This window comes from Oryzias latipes, chromosome 13, assembly GCF_053564925.1.
Source record: "Oryzias latipes strain Hd-rR chromosome 13, Olatipes_Hd-rR_3.1".
Lineage (NCBI taxonomy): Eukaryota > Metazoa > Chordata > Actinopteri > Beloniformes > Adrianichthyidae > Oryzias > Oryzias latipes.
The window spans coordinates 11,034,080-11,051,873 of NC_136249.1; the positions used below are offsets into that span (position 1 = coordinate 11,034,080).

A 17,794-nucleotide genomic window follows, 5' to 3' on the forward strand; every position below is an offset into this window, starting at 1 on the left:
GCGCTCCCGTCTCTGAGAAAGAGCGCGCAGTTGCGGGGACGGGATGTGTGAGGAAGAAAGCAGGGGGGTGGGGCTGAGGTGTTGTGGGGACAGGCAGCAGGTGAATCGCGCAGGGATTATAAAAACGTAAAACCCGCTGCCCGTCACTCACTGCGGCGTGTGAGTGTGTGTTTGGCTCCCCGTCTGCATGTGATCAGTCTTTGTCACATCTACAGAACATTCAGACCTAAGATCACGTTTAAAGTCTCAACGCCTGAACGAAGCAGAAACTCACCACGTATCAACCAGACTAGACAATCAGCAAAACTACCACGAGAAATACTCATCATTTATTAGCAACAGAATAACAATGTTATTAAAAAGAATCCACAGACTTATTGTACTTTAAAAATGTTGAAATTACATCAAATGCACACATTCACTTGTATATTTAGTTTTAAACATATTGTCGCGGACTGAGTTGGGTGGCTGTTGGGCCGCGTTAAAAGTTCTGGAGTTCATTGACCGCATCAAGCAGAGATCTGATTGGCTCTCAGTTCTGTCGCTCAGCCTGTTGTTAGGTAATTTGGACCAATGGGGTTCAGCTATGGGCCGAATAAAGGAAATGGGAGGGCTGCAGCGGGAGCAGGGGAATATAAAGTTGGTAGAAGCGCTCTCTCTCGTCTCGTGTCGACAGGAGAGATTCAGGAGTTGCTGTATTAATTTTACGGCGTTTGTTGTGGTATACAGTAACCAGAATAAAGAACCTTAAAAGAGGTTAAGTCTCCGTGCCTCAGTGTGGGAAAGGGACGCTACATTATTGTATGGCTCTTTCGAAATTACATTTAAAAATATGTGGCGTTTATGGCTCTCTTGGCCAAAAAGGTTCCCGACCCCTGGTCTAGGGGCTGGATGCTCAGTTTAGCTCAGTCTGCTTAGTTTAGTTTAGCAATCACCTATTGAGTTCTATGACGGATTCCATATTCTTATACGGTTACCGGTATGAAGCCCATTGAGACAGCTATTGTTGTAATATTGGTCTATATCAAGAAAATTGAATTGAAAAAATGGAATCTGTGCTGCAGTGGAGAAGTGGAGAATGCTTCTCTCATCAGCTGTAATGATCAGAGCTGTGAGGATTAAGTGCCGATGTCCCAGTAAAGGAGCTTTGCCAATCCAAATGCAGGACCACTGGCTCCCTTCAGCTGCCTAATTTGTTCATCTGCAGGCTCCAACTCCTTCGGACTGGATCAAAGATGCGCCGGTGGTGTGTAGCGCCTTGCTGTGGCCGACGAGGGATTTGCAAGAAGTCGCGGCACAGGGACAATAACTCATGAAAGACGGATCTCTTATAGAATATACCCATTTCAAATGTTGATATGTAAATGGGAGTCAGGCGGGGCAGTTGAGAAATTAATTACACTATGTGGACAAATCTGTCTGAGTAAACTTCAGACAACAATAAGCCTCTTATAATTAGAAACATCTATAAGCTGCTAAAAGCTGGAATTAATTTATACTTCATGTTAAATATGACTGATCCAAGAATTTCTATGTTCTTGATAAAAAAAATTATAGTTTGACTATTTTTAAAGAATGTATTATTAGTTGTAATCTGCTTCAAATGAATCCTGCATGTCTAAAAATCCTTTAATCCGTTTTTAGTCACCTTAAAAAAAAAGAGGCCATGAGACAGACGGAGTTGTGAAACCCTGTCACCTCAGGATCTGCATCACACATGATCATTTCCCAGACTTACAGCAATTCCTCTTTGTCCTTCAGGCTTTGCAACCAACCAAGTCAAAGAGATGAAGAAACGGGAATTGTGCCCTAAATGGGTCATTCACAAGACCAAGTGCATGATAAGCAATGAACCGGAAATATGAATTTTTGTCACAGTATTTCCCCACATTATTCAAGTTATCCTAACTATAGTGATCAACTTCAAGGAAAGAAGGAGACATCATGTGATGGTGTTGCTGGGGACTCATGAGGATATCAATGAAAAACAGTGTCTTCTCTGTGTGAAAGAGGCAGCATGAAGAAAGCCTGTGACATTAATCTTTTTTCACCGTTTGGGTTTTTTTCTGCAATGCTGTTGTGGAAAAAAAAAAAAAATCACTGCAACCAAAACATGCAGGGGGATTTGAATTATTCCGTTAAATTTATTTCATTTCTTGTATTATATTTACGACAAAACTCATTATAGGGCATGCTACAGAGAAAGTAAACAAACTGAACAATTTAAGATAATCTAAATGTAATCCAGGAATAAAAAAAAGTAAATAAAGTGATTCTATTGTGGCAGATTTATTTTTAGCTTTTTCCTATTAGTCCGAAATTGTCACAATTCAGAAAACGCGAGTAAAAGCCCGTCTTAGAAAACGAATGGACCCTATCTAAACTTTATTTATCATCTTTCGATATATTTTCAAAGCGTAAAATGGCAGAATGGAGCGGAGCAGGGAGCTCTTCGCCTGCCCCAGCATATTTTTTACGAAACAAATACGAACTTTTACAAATGGCAGTTTTTCATCTGCTCCTGATTCAAAATGATTTAAGTAAAAAAACTACTCAAAAAAGTGGCTCCTTAATTTCTTGACGCTAATTGATGCAAACACGCATTAATCTACTTCTGCTCCAAATGTACCCTAATTTAGCAGTACTTGTAAGCAAGAGCACGAGTGACTATTTTTAACAGCATTAAATAAAATCATGTGTCAAGGGATTAACAAGATTAAGATGTATTGTTTCTGATTTTATTCATTTTATGTTAAGCACTATGGTTGCTTCTGCTTTATGCTATACAAATAATAAATTGATTGATTGTTTGAAATTGAAAATGTACAGCCATTGCCTTTTAACCTGTCGGGTCAAAAAAGACAGCGAATCATGGAGAAAAACTAAAATGCAGAACGAGAACATGTAAAAAAAGAAAAATGTAAGGGTGTCGGCTAAAATAGGGATATACATGTAAACAAAAGAACATTCAAATGTATAGATTAACTGAATCTGCTCTACTTTTAAACTTTATCAGGGGAAAAGTCTTATTTTAAAGGTAGAAAAAGCATCAGTTTTCAATGCATTTTGTGGTATATTCACACACCGTACCAGCCGGTGTCTTATATTTTAATAAACAGAGTGAATTGTATAAGTATTGAAAATTAGGTTGAAAAAATGTATGAATTGTCATTAATATGGACTAAGCTTTTTAATTTTCTTTTTTTTATAAAATGGTTTATGACAGTAGTTTTTCTTTAGACAAAGCAGTTCGATAGATTTTTTACATAAATCATAACCTATTTTTTTATTCCTTGATATTTCTATTTAACAAATAACACTTTTAATTAGCACTTGGTTCAAAACCTCTTACACCAACAGCAGAATTTCACATTGCTACAGTACCAGTCAAATGTTTAATTAGAGGATGATTAATTCCAACCTGTTTGTGTGTCTTTTTATTGTTTAAAGATAAACTTACTACAAAAATAAGAATTTTTGTGTTAGGCAGATTCTTGTTTTTGGTTCTACTAAAGTCATGTTGTCAGTTCTGTTGACACAGCTCAGCCAACATGGTTCGGACAATTGCAGGAAGAGGAAACCCAAGCTGGGAGACCAAATTCAGGATGTGGTCTTTGATTAACCTGCTTTTTCAGTAATGATAGTAATGCCCCATGCCATCACACTGCCCCCACCAGAGACTCTGCTCTATTGCTGCAGTGATGAATGTTGTGTTCTCCACCTCCACTTCACCATTTGGCCATCCCAGACCAAAGATTGGCAACGGGTAGTCTGTTCCAGATTGTCAAGGCGGAGAGCCATCTGCCGTGTCATCAGCCATCATTGACTGCAAATGTGTGGGAGAAAACCCGCCAATCAGACACCTATTTGGCAGCACCAGTGGTACCAGAAGCCCAAAACAAGAATCAAAAGCAACAACAATATGGCTGTTTGGCAGTGGTAGGTAAGGTTTAACAATTTTTATATGATGCAACCCGTTGGCCTACAATAATAAGGCATTGTGAAAACAAAACACAACCACTCTTCATTCTTGAGCTATTGTTGGTGATTTCTACTTTAAAGAGTTGGGAACATTGACTGTATGTGAGAAGTGGACCGACAGCATGATGTCACCCGTAGAAAAGGTCTTAATTACGGCTTCAACAAACTGAAGTCAATTCAGTTGAAACAAAAAAATATGTGAGCATTTTGTGATAAACATTTATGAATCCACTGTCTTCTGTAGATAAAAATGTTGATGGTTTATTAAAAAAATAAATGTAAAAAATTTTTTGGGCAAAAACTGTTCAGATGCAATGCATTGTGGTCTATATTCACCAATCTAGTAAGCATAGTCGATGCTCGTAAGTAATTGGACAATTGACTTCCATGCAATTGCATGGGCAGGTGTGGGCAATTCCCTTGTTATGTCATTATGAGTGAAGCAGATAAAAGGCCTGGAGTTGATTAGAGGACTCGTGCTTGCATTTTGAAGATTTTGCTGTGAACAGACAACATGAGGTCAAAGGAGCTCCCCATGCAGGTTTAAAGGTGTTTAAAAAAATGCTTTAGTTTTTCACATTTTTATGCAATTTTTTTGTTCAACCCATGGAATAAAAGCTGAAAGTCTGCACTTCAATGGCATCTGAGTTGCTTTATTTAGAATTCACTGTGGTAATGTACAAAATGTGCACTTATTAGAGACGTAACAGGACTATAGTACGTAGTGACTGCACTGGGTATGATAGTAAATTTGCTCCAGGTAATGAGGGTAAGAATTTTTAATTTGACTTCTTCTCACTCCTTTTCAGATAGTTCTTGTGTTTCTTTTTTTATCGTGTTCTATTTTTTCTTTTAAGATATATGTCCAAAATAAAATATCATTATCACAAAAGACAAAGCTCAATTTATATTGATCATAACAGTTTCATAAATAAAAAGCAATGTCATAAAAAGACTTGGACTTCTTTAAGTGTAGAAGGTCACAGACCCCTGACCGATATACAGTTTATGGTTGGCAGCCGATGTTCAGGAAGCCTTTACTTTGAAAGTCCTTACCGGAAATGGAGTCTTCAGTTGGGCCGACCTGACGCCTCTGGATGAGTTGATGGAAGTGAGCCGTGCTGGAGAAAAGTTACAGTCTGGAAGTTTTCCGCGTCACTTTCTCCGAGTTACCATGTGAGTCCGCGCGCTTTTTCAGTGACCGTGAACAGCCAGACAGGGTTTCCATGATGACCAACCTCAACACTTAAGGACCAACTCCAACAAGGACCGAAAGTCTTTCTAAAACTAAAAAAAAACTTTAAAAAAAACGCCCATGGTTTCTCCAACTGCCGTCACAGCTGTCACCGCCATGGCGTGTTCCTCCGCGGTTTCGTTATGGGCATTCGCTTTCAGCCTTTCCTTCGGCCTGTCAAAGTGTCACTTCTCGGTTCCGCTCAGGATACACCCGGGAAAGTTTAACCTCTCCGCGCACGTGAACGTCAGCCAGCTCCACCGAGTGGCGTTGAAGTCCGACGGAAGCGGCCTCTCCTTCGCCTCTGACCCCGCCGGCATCGTCAACTTTCTGGACATGGTCGGGAACCTGCAGGGAGACTCGGGGAGGGGATACTACATCGAAATGTCAGTTGGGACTCCCGGTCAAAAGGTACCGTGTCACACACTTCCCGTACCATTTTACTTTTATTTTTTATCACTAAACATTTGCACAGGTGTTTTTGGAGTGGGAGCTTACTACAACAACACTTTCCTTTTTTTATTTTTTATTTTTAAATCAAGTTTGAATTAAAATAACCTAAATTGTGCAAAAAATAAGAGATTTTAGAATTTTGTGTTACACTTTTTTAGTGTCTGTGAAGGACAATGCAGAAAAAATAGGTTCTGTCATTTGTTTTAATTATTTACAAAAAGAAAGATGAAATTATTTTCTAGGATAACCACAGTGATGATTGATCACTGTGGTTGGACTGAAGCCCCCCTCCCCACACACACACACACACACACACACACACACACACACACACACACTCACATGCACTCACATGATGCAGCCTGTGAGGACCAGTGTTCCTTTGCAGGCAGCTGACAGGGATTAGGAGGCTTGCAGGGAGCAAAGACCAGCCCTGGAGTTAAAAAAATAAATAAAAATAAACACTCCAATTTAGGTATATTTGCTGTTTAATTACTTGTTGTTTGCAATAAAACTTGCTTTTGTTATTTATTTCCCTTTATTTTATTATTCTTGTAAAGTGTCTAACAGGATCTGATTAATTTTTGTTGGAATGCAGAAGTGCACACTGTATCATTCTCTGCCAAGTAGATGTTTTCTAAGCGGAAAATGAAGGTATGTTATGTCATGTTTAAGTTGCCCACAGGAATTAACACAGACTGGAGCTCGGTTCCTCTGCTCCAAAGAGGGTCATCGGTGCTGCCTGCTGTGTCGCAGAGGATGCCTCCCACATAAAAATAAATGAATAAATAAATAACGTCTCAAGTTATGTCACCAAAAAATAAGAAAGAAATGATGGTACCCATCTGTTAATAAAAGAAAGATCTCACAATGGTCACTGAAATGGTGGTTAATAGAATCATTTAAAGTAACAGACCTGAACAAAAATGGTGGTACCCTTAAGTTAATGTTTAGTGGCCTTCAAAGCATTTGGGTAACTGTCAGTGAGTCCGTTTACAAGCACCTGTCATCATCTGAGGTCTATGGTACCATGTAAATAAATAAAAAGATGCTTAGATTTCTGCCACTAAGGCCAATATTTCCTGACACGCATTCAATACTTAGTTTTACAAACAAAACACAGGAGGTGGATGTCTCAGAATCCATATGTCAGACTCAGCGGCGTGTGTCAGAGGCAACCACTTTCGCAGACATGTTACTTCCCACATTAGTCGAGCTAAGGCTTTGACTGACAATGTTTACCAGGAACAAACCAGCAGAAGTTATAAAGGTTTTAGTTCCATGTTTTAGGTCATCTGAAGGCTTATGGCCTAAGACCAAGCTTTCTGACGCTCGGCAGCACGCATGGTTCTAAATGGTCTTGGGATTTCTTTGTACAGATTCATTGATTCAAGACAAAGCAACGTTGCAGAACCGAGCCTCCTGCATTTTGCTGACTTTCTTGGTTTTTTGTTTTTCAAAAAAAAAAAAAAACACTCCAGTTAAGTTTCCTTTACCTGATGGACTCTCTCCCAGAAGCTTTGGGATTTTTCTCTATGCATTGTGGGAAATTCCTGTCTTTTTGAAGGAGTGATGTCCTCTTTGGACATTCACTTTAGGTCAAACTGCATCAGATGGAAAGATGTGATGTTCCTTGACCTTGGAGTTCATCTTTAAAGTGAGGACATTCAGGGCTTTGTTTTATCTGCAGTTTTTCATTGTCTCTCTTCCTGCTGCAGGAACTTTAGCTGGAAAACCGAGGACCTTACATTTCCTAATCGTATGTGCAGCCCTAGTAGTCTCAAGAACATCAAAGTTCTTCTGTCCTTTTTTTTCTGTCGTTCTCGCCAAACAGCACCATGGCTGTTGTCCCCGTTTAAACAGAGGAGTTGAAGGACATCTGTGATGATGGTTGGAGGAAACACCTTCGTTTACCAAAGCCCTGGGGTCAAATTATTTTTAATTTTCTATGATGTTTGTCCAGTTCTTGTTTCTTTTTTATTTCCAAAATTAGATGAATTAATATTTGCACACATTAGGATGAGTTTTAAGGCTCGTTTTATTCCTGTAGATGATTCCAAGACCAGCACAGGTTTATTTCTGCATGAGTTATGAATAAATAAATGTTGAGGTTTATCATTGACCCCCAAGTCAATGATTTAAATAGTATTTGTATTACTTTCTGCCTTGTATGAAGTATTTTGCCTGAAACTTAGTTTTTTTTTTTAAAGTTGCATGTCATAAATAAGCCCTCTTGGTCAATTATTGACACTTGTTTTTCTTTAATAATAGAGTACTCTGAACTGGCATGACAATGAGTGTGACTTTCATAGAAAACAAACCAGTTCCAGTATCTTATGCTATTCTTTATCCTGTTTAGCAGCCATTACGCTCCTGTTTTCTGTGCATAATTGCATCGAATCCTTCAGAGCTTGTACTCGCGCCAGCAGAGCCCAAACCACTTGAGTTCAAATTGGTTATGCAGTGTCAAAACGTCCCATAATTCAATACTATTGAGTAGTACTCTCAATGTTATTCCAACTAAATGATGATGTGATTACAGTGCCGGGGTGTTAAATGAGGCACTATTCAAATCAGCCTCTAATTGCCGCATCTGTTAACACGCGCCGCGGCCCGGCTGGGATGTCGGCGGCAAAGCCTAACATCTGCTAATTGGTACAAACAGGTGGCAGATGCATGTTGCCACCATGGAGCCGCTGCCAATTAAAGCCCAAACGCTCAGCTCCAGCCTGACACAGCGATGGGAGACGTTTGCCTGAGGCTCTGACGCCCAGGGAGCACGGAGAAAAAAAAGATACGACGGCGAGGGGACAAAGAAAAGCTTTCGTTGCCCGTCCTCTCCTCGCTTCTTTGCCACAGAATTCCAGTTTTAGAGTTTGGGAATTTTTGCTGTTGTTGTTTTTGTTAAGACTAAGAGGAAATGTCTGCTTTGTGGCAGAGCAGGTTTCTGATTACCGGACCAGAAGCAGCTACAAGGAAGTGATCGTCTTTTAGTTTTTTGTTGAACAATTGCAGAATATAAAAAACACAAAAAATGCAACAATTATACAAATATAATGTACAATAGAGTTTTGAATACAGAATAAACTTGTTATAACCTTAAGAAAATCTTAAAGTGATCGTCTTTTCCAGACAGGTTTACTGTAGATGACATAACCAGCTAAGCTGAAAAGAGGCTTGAAATTCTTTTTGTTTCTAAATATACCACTACACACCTGAACAAGACAAAACCCTCCAAAGTTTCCGAAACTTGTTTTTTTGCAGGTTTACTTTGACATTGCTTGTTTTTTAAACTTTAATGTATTAACATTGTTCTTCAGTAGGGCTAGTAAGGCCTCTGCTCATATGTGGGAGGGATAGAAGTCAGCGGACTGATTTTGATCTTACTTACTGACTTGATGGGTTGAAAAATCCTCCCCAGTGTCATCAGTGAGTCTTGAGTTCTCGGTCTGACAGATGCCCAAATGAGGGACGTTGTCGTCGTTGCTCGAGGCTGAGTTTCTCACAGATCTAATGTTGTGACATCACTGTCAGTCAGGGTGCTGTCCTTTTGACTTGACCGCAACGCTAATTAGTTCAAGTCTTTTGAAAGTTTTTTTTTTTTTTTTTAAACATGCCACTAACAATTCTAACTGATTCTACGGAAGAGGATTAGGGCCATGGAGAAAGAGGGTAGAAAAAAAGGGGCATAGAAAATTTTGACTTTAAGCTCAGAATTCTTACAAAATTTTAGCATAGTCTGTCGCCGTTTCATTAAAAAATTCCAAATATAGAAATCTCTTTTTACTCACCTTCTGTTGTGCTGTTAACACAGTGGCCTCCTCTGTAAACTTCAAGCACGCATCAAGAAACTTAAAGAGGACATTTTCCTTAGTTCCACTCAGCGTGTATGACTCCACAGTGCTGCTAAAGCTAACTGAAGGAAGTAGCTCACAGGCCTCCGTAGTTCTGAGATTAAAGTCAGAATGTTGCAGATAAAAAGCCTCTTTCTCTCTTTTTCTCGTGGTGCCTCTTCCTTTGTGTGTATTCTTCAGGAGTTGGACCTGTAAGGGAGGTTCTCGTCTGCCGGTGTTTGTTAAAGCAAACTCTTCCTTGTGTTTCAGCTGAACATCCTGCTGGACACGGGAAGCAGCAACTTTGCCATCGCTGCCGCTCCACACCCGGACATTACTCGCTACTTCGACACTGATCTGTAAGTACCACAAAACACCTAGTATCCTGTGTCTGTTTTGTGTTTTGATAAATAGATCAGTAATTATTTTCAGTTTCTTAAGCAAAATGGAAAATATTTTATTAAAAGTTGTCGGTGCAAAGACCCCTTACAGCTTTCAGTCTGATCTAATTCTCCATTCTAACTCCATTTTTCATATACCTGATTAAAATAAATTCATATATGTGTAAACAAACAATAATAATAAACAACAAAGGGTGAGGGAAGATCAGCAACCATTACCTAATTAAGACCCCCCCCCCTTTGAAGTTACAAAAAATCATTAAATAATAAATAAAGGAACCTTGACGTTGACTCATTTGTCTGATAGGGACAGTGCTCATCAATGGACTAAAACAGGTCAGATTATGCTGAGATTATATTAGTATTGCTTGTTAGAATCCATAGTCTGTGTTTGGTAACACAAACCTTTAATAAAACATGAAAACGGCAACTCTTCATAAAAGATTTACTGTAAAATTTTGCAGGACTGTTTAGCTTGGAGCCGCTAAAAGTTTGTATTGAGGGATACTCTTGTTGACGTTGGAGGAGCTTTTCCAGATTTGCTCATCCCGACACAAAAAGCCCATCAGCTTGTGTTTTGTTGGGAACATGAAACGGAGAAAATGTCAGAAATTGTAAACTTTTCTGTTAGAACGGAAGCTACAGTTCACTTGGTGTTTATCACAGTTGTGTAAAAACTGGACAGATGATCTGTGACTTCTAGATTCTGCAGGCCTGAAACGGGACACTGACCAGACTCCGTTCAGCTCAACAACCTGCCGAAAATGGCAGCTGGGGGTGCGGATGTGAAGTTGAACATTTTGAAATAGAAGTCAATGGAGAATTCGGCAACTTTACTTCAGTTGTCCATTAAGGAAATGCGACATTTGGGACTTGTGAGTTGGTCTCAAATTCAGGATCAGATGGTTGGATGTTTACATGTATGCTGCTTTACAGAAACTTTAGGAAATGTCAAATTCTTTTTGTTTTGTCAATCAGCCAGAGGTTAGCGTCATAGGTGAACAACCGTTGACAACGTTGTTGGTCATTTCTGGCTCAAGAAAATTAAGGAAAGAACCATTCCAAACACTAAAAAGCTTTGTTTGTTTCCTATAACCACAGTGTTTTTCTGTTGAGTTGTTGGAATGTTTTAAAAATAAAAAACCCTAAAAGGAATCAGAAAATCGTTTCTCAGAGATTCACCGTTGAGCAATTGTGGCTACTTTGACATGAATTGTTATGTAACCAGCAGCTTTGAAAAGCTTTGCCTTCTCCTGGTACGTTTAGGTCCAGCTCCTTCCAGGCACTTGACCGTTTTGTGGCTGTTAGGTACACACAAGGCAACTGGGAAGGCGAACTAGGCATTGACAGCGTCTCCATCCCCAAAGGCCCAAACGGAACCATCACTGTGAACATCGCCGCCATTCTGTCTTCTAATGGCTTCTTCCTGTCTGGAATTAAATGGCAGGGCATCTTGGGAATGGCCTATCCTGCCCTGGCAAGGGTGAGACTTCTTCAAACCTTACTGTGTTGTTTGGTTTTTTAAGAAACTACAGAGTTACTGGATTTGAAATGTTCATCAGCTGTTTACAGAAAACGACCGCGGCCCCTCAAAACACAGACCTCCTGTGAAAGATGCAAACAACCTGACCCCACACCAAAATGTTAAACTGGACAGATTAAGCCTCAATCTGAAATACAGCCGTGTATGAATATGAATGTGTCCCCATGGTTTTACTACTTTAGGGTCAAAATCCTATGGACTTCTATTGAAAAATAAACAGCTGTTACTCGGTCATTGTATTAGTCAGATTGACCATTCTTGATCTGATGCCTTTTTTAACACGGTCTTAATAATCCTCCTTTTTTTTTGCAAAAATATTTCTCTTTATTGCAATATATTCAAGTTATAAACGGACCAATCAGCCTAAATAAAGTACATGGTGCCTTCTATCCCTATCAGATTTATATCAGTATATATGTCGTTCTTATAAAACCTCCTTGTGTTAAGGTCACATCAAGATTCACATCAGTGATGGAATCAACCATCAAAACAGCACTAAAAGTGAAGAGTTTTCCTCATCAATTCCGCTTTCATCCAGTAAATTGGACCGCGTTGCATAATTTCCTGCGTCTGCAACACATGTTTTTTTTTTGTTCCAGATAACTTGTTATCTGCAATCTGATCTGAAAACTCTCATCTCTGCATTCCACGTGACAACAGCACAGATTTATCTTTAAGCAGTCCAACTGTGGACTTCCTCTGTGTTTTGTTTAAACGCTCACCCTAATTTATTCCCCACCGATCTGCAGCCTAGACTTGAGTGACATGAGTCACACTTTGATTCATCGTTTATGTTCTGAAATAAAAGATAAAGTTAAAATGGTGCTCTTTTTAACACCCTTTCCACAATGTAATGACTTAGAGTTTTGAGGTTTAAAATAAAAGGCTAAAATTTGTTAGACTCATGAAGATCGTGTCAGGACTTAAAACTCTCTAACTGGTGACTAATGTTGTCTCATAAACCAAGTTTAAATCAATCAATTGCTGCTCATGAGCTCCTATGGCGTTTCCTGACCCTCATTCAGCCGGACTCATCCGTGGAGCCCTTCTTCGACTCTGTGGTGAAGCAGCTGGGAATTCCAGACGTGTTTTCCCTCCAGATGTGTGGCGCAGGACTGTCGGGAAGCAGCGCCGCGGATCCACCGGGTGGCAGTCTTGTGAGTAATTTGTCTCTTTAATGTGATTAATTTGATATTGTTCATTATAAATAGATAAATTTCGATTTCTTAGCAGTTTGTGAAGGGATGTGTGATCGTCATACACAACTCGACTGAGATGTCACCCATTGAATTCTGCTGAAATGAAGCCAAAGGGGGAGGGGCACATTTATTCCACCTGCCAACAGACCGAAATCCACAAGTTGGCGGCCGGACAAAATAAAGTTTATAGAAATCTGTTGGTTAACAGATCAAACATACATGCCATTAAATATGGCAACATTTGAGCTATAAAACAACCTGAAACACTGACAAAGCTTCAGAAACCAGAACAGTCAGAAGGGTTTTTAGTGTAAGGTTGTTTTTGTTAACACGTGGATGTCAGTAGAGAGTTCCTCCCTTCTCCAATCTGCCTCCAGTGGTCTCTGATGGATCTGCATTTGGTATTTTCCACTCATTTCAGGCATTAAGTTAGTATAGTAGATGAGGGCGCATTTAAAACAAACATCGCTGTGAAGTGTTAGAAGCAGAACAGCTGGTGTTCTCCTTGTAGGTGTATTTACCCTTTGGAAGGCCAAACCCATTAGAGAGCAGCTAATGAAGCTAAGCTAACATCCTGCTGGGAGCAGTCCGGTCTCTGTTTATGAGTTTGACCTTGGCGCGTCTCAGTCTGGGTCTCGTGCTAAAGAATCACATGACAGAGACGCAGACGCTCTTCTCAGCTTGATTCCGTTTGGAGCCCTGCTTTTTCTGTTTCCTTTTTCAGATAATGGGTGGGGCTGAACCAACGCTGTATCGGGGGTCGGTGTGGTACACCCCCATTGTAGAGGAGTGGTACTACCAAGTGGAGGTTCTGAAGCTGGAGGTTGATGACCAAAACCTGAATTTAGACTGCAAAGAGGTAAATGGTTTTATGTTCAAGCCTGACAACATAATGATGAAAGTTGTGACACAATGCAATGGAAGCTTGTATGAGTCAGTTTTGATGGGGCGAGTGTGTCGAGGTTAAACCCATGACTGGAAAGAAACGTTAGGAATCTGGTTTGTCTACGGAAAGAACTTCCTCATTTTGTATTCTGTTTGCTCGAGGTCTTCTATAGGAGTCTGCTAAAGTGAAAGTCACTGCTGTTTTCTTTGACTCCTTCCTCCAGTATAACATGGATAAAGCCATAGTTGACAGCGGGACGACGATGCTGCGACTTCCTGCCAAGGTCTTCAATGCGGTGGTAGAAGCTATCACACGCAGCTCTCTGGTACGTTCCTTCTGCAAAACACGCAGTCAGAGCCAGAGCGCCGCTCGCTCTACAAGGACGCTGCTTTGAAGTATCCAGATTTTTTATTCATAAGAGTGCATGAATTTGCACCATGCAACGTGTTGCATGAAATAAACGCCTTCTGTTTGTCATTTTAGGGCCATCTTTGTGCACTTTCATGCTCTCTTAGCGCTGCACACAAACACCTCTCAAAGTTTATTTTGCTGCTTTGTTCTTAATGTACCCAGATCCATGCAGAGAAATCCCAAGTGGTCGAAGAAGAACAAAACATCAAACTGTGTTTTGGTGCTGTACTGACCTTCTGTTTCTCTCATTTTATCTTTCTCCCTGCCCGTCCTCCTTCATCTCTTTATCTCTTTCTCCCTCGCTCGCTCTCCTTTTTGATTTTTAGATCCAAGAGTTTTCTTCGGGCTTCTGGGAAGGGACCAAGCTGGCGTGCTGGATGAAGGGAGAGACCCCCTGGAGGGTTTTCCCCAAGCTGTCCATATACCTTAGAGCCACCAACACCAGCCAGAGTTTCCGCATTACCATCCTGCCTCAGGTATCCCGACTCAAACCATCATCAGCCTCTCCAGCGGCGCAGCAGACCTTCATGTCTGTTCCATTTTCAGCTCTACATCCAACTAATCACAGATGAGAATAGCGCGCTCGATTGCTTTCGCTTTGGAGTGTCTTCTTCTGCTAATGGGCTGGTGATTGGTGCCACCGTCATGGAGGGCTTCTATGTGGTTTTTGATCGAGCTCACAAGAGGCTGGGTTTCGCTCTAAGCAGCTGTGCAGGTGAGAAAACAAAGCAGATGTGATACATCCATGAAAAGTAGTCCCAACATTTACATCATTGAAATAAGGCCTGGTAATGCAGGAAATCTAGTTTAACCATAAAACTTGTTATATGTTTAGATTCAATTTTTGTCAAATAAAATGTTATAGCGAGAATATTTAACTTAGATCGACCACGGTTTCTGGTCAAATAAAAAACATAAAAGCATGCCAAATTTGAGACAAAACTGTTTCTATTTATTTTTTCATGGCTGGAATTCACTGTACATTTTCTAAAGTTAGTACAGTTTCTTTCTAAAAAATGTCCAAACACCCCGTGTGTAAATTCAAACCAGTCTGAACCAGATTCCTTCACATCATGGCGTGTAAAAATTCTTCTTTCCTTTTTAAAAGCTGTCTCTGGCATGCACATCACAATGGCCAGTATGCCAGGCGCCTCCAGACAAAGCAGAGAGGACGGTCATGTGCAGCATTGGGTCATGCTGGGTAAAACGGTGCAGTCTTTTGGATGGGCTTCCCAGCCTCATCTCAGAGTACAGAGAAACTTCTGTGGCTCATTCAACAAACACGTTTGAAGCAGGTGGACACTTTAGGCAAAGGATGCTGGCTTGTGACAGTAAGGTTACTAACTGTTCCCTGATGGTGCTGGGGAAAAAATCCCAACGCCTGTAGATGACTAGCAGATTTTTTTTTACCAAAAAAAGATGTAGCAGTAAGAGCAAAAAAAAAACAGTTTCCAGGCTTTTTTTTTTGTTTATTCATGGATTATTTCTTTATTTCAGTGAGCGGTGATGTGGCTCTGTCAGAGATCGCAGGACCTTTCTCTGCGGCGGATGTGGCCACAGACTGCTCCAGCGGCGTGCCGAAGCAGCCTCTCCTCTGGCTGATCTCCTACGCCCTGATGGCAGTCTGCGCCGTGATCCTCATCGTCCTGCTGCTCCTGCTGCTGCTGCCCTGCCGGCGGCGAGGGCGCCTCGGGGAGATCACAGACGAGTCTTCGCTGGTCCGACACCGGATCAAATGACTCAGAGGAGCCAGACGAGTGAGCGCGGCGAACGGGCAGGAGGCGGGACGCGGAGAGGCCTACGCCGCTCGCCCACCATGACGAACAACTGAACGCCCGACTGACCTCGCGCCGCCCTCATGGGTTTGGCTTTTCGGGACACCTCTGCCCTCTGAAGGGAATATCCCCCCCTGAAGTCCTCCTGAAACCTCAGATGGACACGCACATCCAGACTTCTGATCAGAGCACAGAGGAACAGTGAACGTTGAAAAGACATTCACAGACTATGACCACCTTTCTATTTGAATTGTTTTTTTGGAAAATTTCCTCCTTTTCTGTCTACTCTGACTCTATGAGAGCAGAGGGACTTTTCAAGGCTTTGAAAACATTTTCTGCTTTAAAAACAAACAAACCTCCAAAACCAGGAAATCTGAGAAAAGACAGTGAGAACGTGGAACGCAGACGATCAAAGTGGAGTAGACCATCTTAAGTTTAATTAGAACAAAAACACTGTAAAGCTTTTATTTTAGCTTTTTTTTATTGTTATTCTTATTTGTGACTGCATTGCTGAATTGTGTTTGACCTTTTGTGGAGACAAAATGTTGAATCTGAGAAGGAAAAGCTACTTATTTAACCAGCGTCTTTGGAAAAGTTGCCCACATTGACCTTAAAGGCCTCATTCGACCTTCAAATGGATCTGTGCAGGATGAGCATGTCTCTGCAGAATTGCACTTTTTTTTTGGTTGTTGTTTGAAGTCGACAGATGGATTTTTCTTCATCTGTTTTCTTAATGTTCTAAACTTGTACACTTTCAGCTTTAAATTTAAATTCTTTTGCGTGCCACTGTTATTTCTCTGAGACGTAGTTCTTGCTCAACATGGAAGTGGTATTAATGCACTGCACATCTGACACAAAGCAGACTCTGTGAATCTGAACTCTGCCGTACACACGACCGTTTTGCAGTTTTTGAGACGAGAGTTTGAGTTACTGTAAGCGCCGCACAAGCTGTCCTCGCCATGGAGACGGTCCGGCTCCGTCACTGTAAATGAGTTGGAGAGGAGGACACGAACCCCGCGGCCCACTAATACCATTGTTCATCGTTTATTTGAAGGTACGCTAGACTGTATGAATGTATGTTTTTTGTGCCAAAATGAAAATTGTAAACAAATGAACTTTAACAGATCAAATCCATCAATAAATCTTTTTGGAATGTGCAGGATTTTCTGAAAGTGGTCTAAGATTTTATCCTGTAACCCTTGTGCTATCCTAGGCACTTTACCATTGGGAGTTGGGTCATCTAGACCCACTAAACAGTGCTCCGAACCTTTTTTCTTCAATGATTTGTGATCTTCACTGGTGTCCATGGATTACATGAAATCTTTCCACCTTTATCCACCTTTGTCATAGTAGGGAGAACAGGTCAATGTCAGGGTGGGGTCATCTAAGATAACTCAAGGGTTAACATTGCATCTAACATATTTAGTAAAAAGTTTGTTAGAGTTGCATATCTTTTGCATTGAGAAATTTACAGACCATCAATATGTTCTTCATATAATTCTAAAAAATGAAAACATCATCCTGTAATATAATAAAAATGATCAAGTACAACAGGGTTTTGTGTGAAAATGAGCCAAAAAGGTTGTTTTTTTTTTTCTTCTCTTAGATTCTAATTAGTCTGTTTTCTATTTGGTTTTAAGGTTCTCCATCTTCAAACAAAATCAGAGAAAACATTTCAGATATGCTGCTTATAAACAAAAGAAGCCAGAAAAAAATCTGTATTTCCTTCAAACTACTTCAATATTTTTGTCAAAAGTCTTAAGTGCAAGAACGAGTTGAACTGCTGTTTGATAAACCTAAAGGTAACTTGTAGATGGATGGAACTCGGCTTTTTGTTGAACTGTGTTCTTAGTACAGCAGAACTGAGGTGAGGAAATATCTCACTTTAACGAACAAAAGGGATCTTTCACACCAATGATTTATCGAGGCTTGTATGTTTTTATGGAATCCAGTCCCTGCCAGGCTTTTTAATCCTTGTGCTATCTTAGATGACCCCACCCTTACATTGACGTGTTATTCCTACCATGACAAAGGTGGAAAGATTTCATGTAATCCATGGACACCAGTGAAGATCACAA

At 40.5% G+C, this 17,794-nt stretch overlaps 1 protein-coding gene across 3 annotated transcripts; it reads left to right on the forward strand.

The window, feature by feature from the left end:
* The first annotated feature begins 3,907 nt into the window (after nt 1–3,907).
* On the forward strand, nt 3,908–16,873 carry bace2 (beta-secretase 2). 3 transcript variants are annotated; one of them, XM_078929613.1, is made up of 10 exons: nt 3,908–3,939; nt 5,422–5,626; nt 9,772–9,860; nt 11,169–11,385; nt 12,471–12,602; nt 13,369–13,503; nt 13,754–13,855; nt 14,268–14,417; nt 14,488–14,656; nt 15,439–16,873. In XM_078929613.1, exons 1-10 carry the CDS (start codon nt 3,923–3,925, stop codon nt 15,678–15,680), a joined length of 1,458 nt encoding a protein of 485 aa, XP_078785739.1. In that variant the 5' UTR covers nt 3,908–3,922; the 3' UTR covers nt 15,681–16,873. The 3 variants fall into 3 exon arrangements, with proteins under 3 accessions (XP_078785739.1, XP_023817828.1, XP_023817827.1); XM_023962060.2 differs by lacking the exon at nt 3,908–3,939 and adding an exon at nt 4,986–5,157; XM_023962059.2 differs by lacking the exon at nt 3,908–3,939 and having other exon boundaries at nt 5,072–5,626.
* Nucleotides 16,874–17,794: the final 921 nt, after the last annotated feature.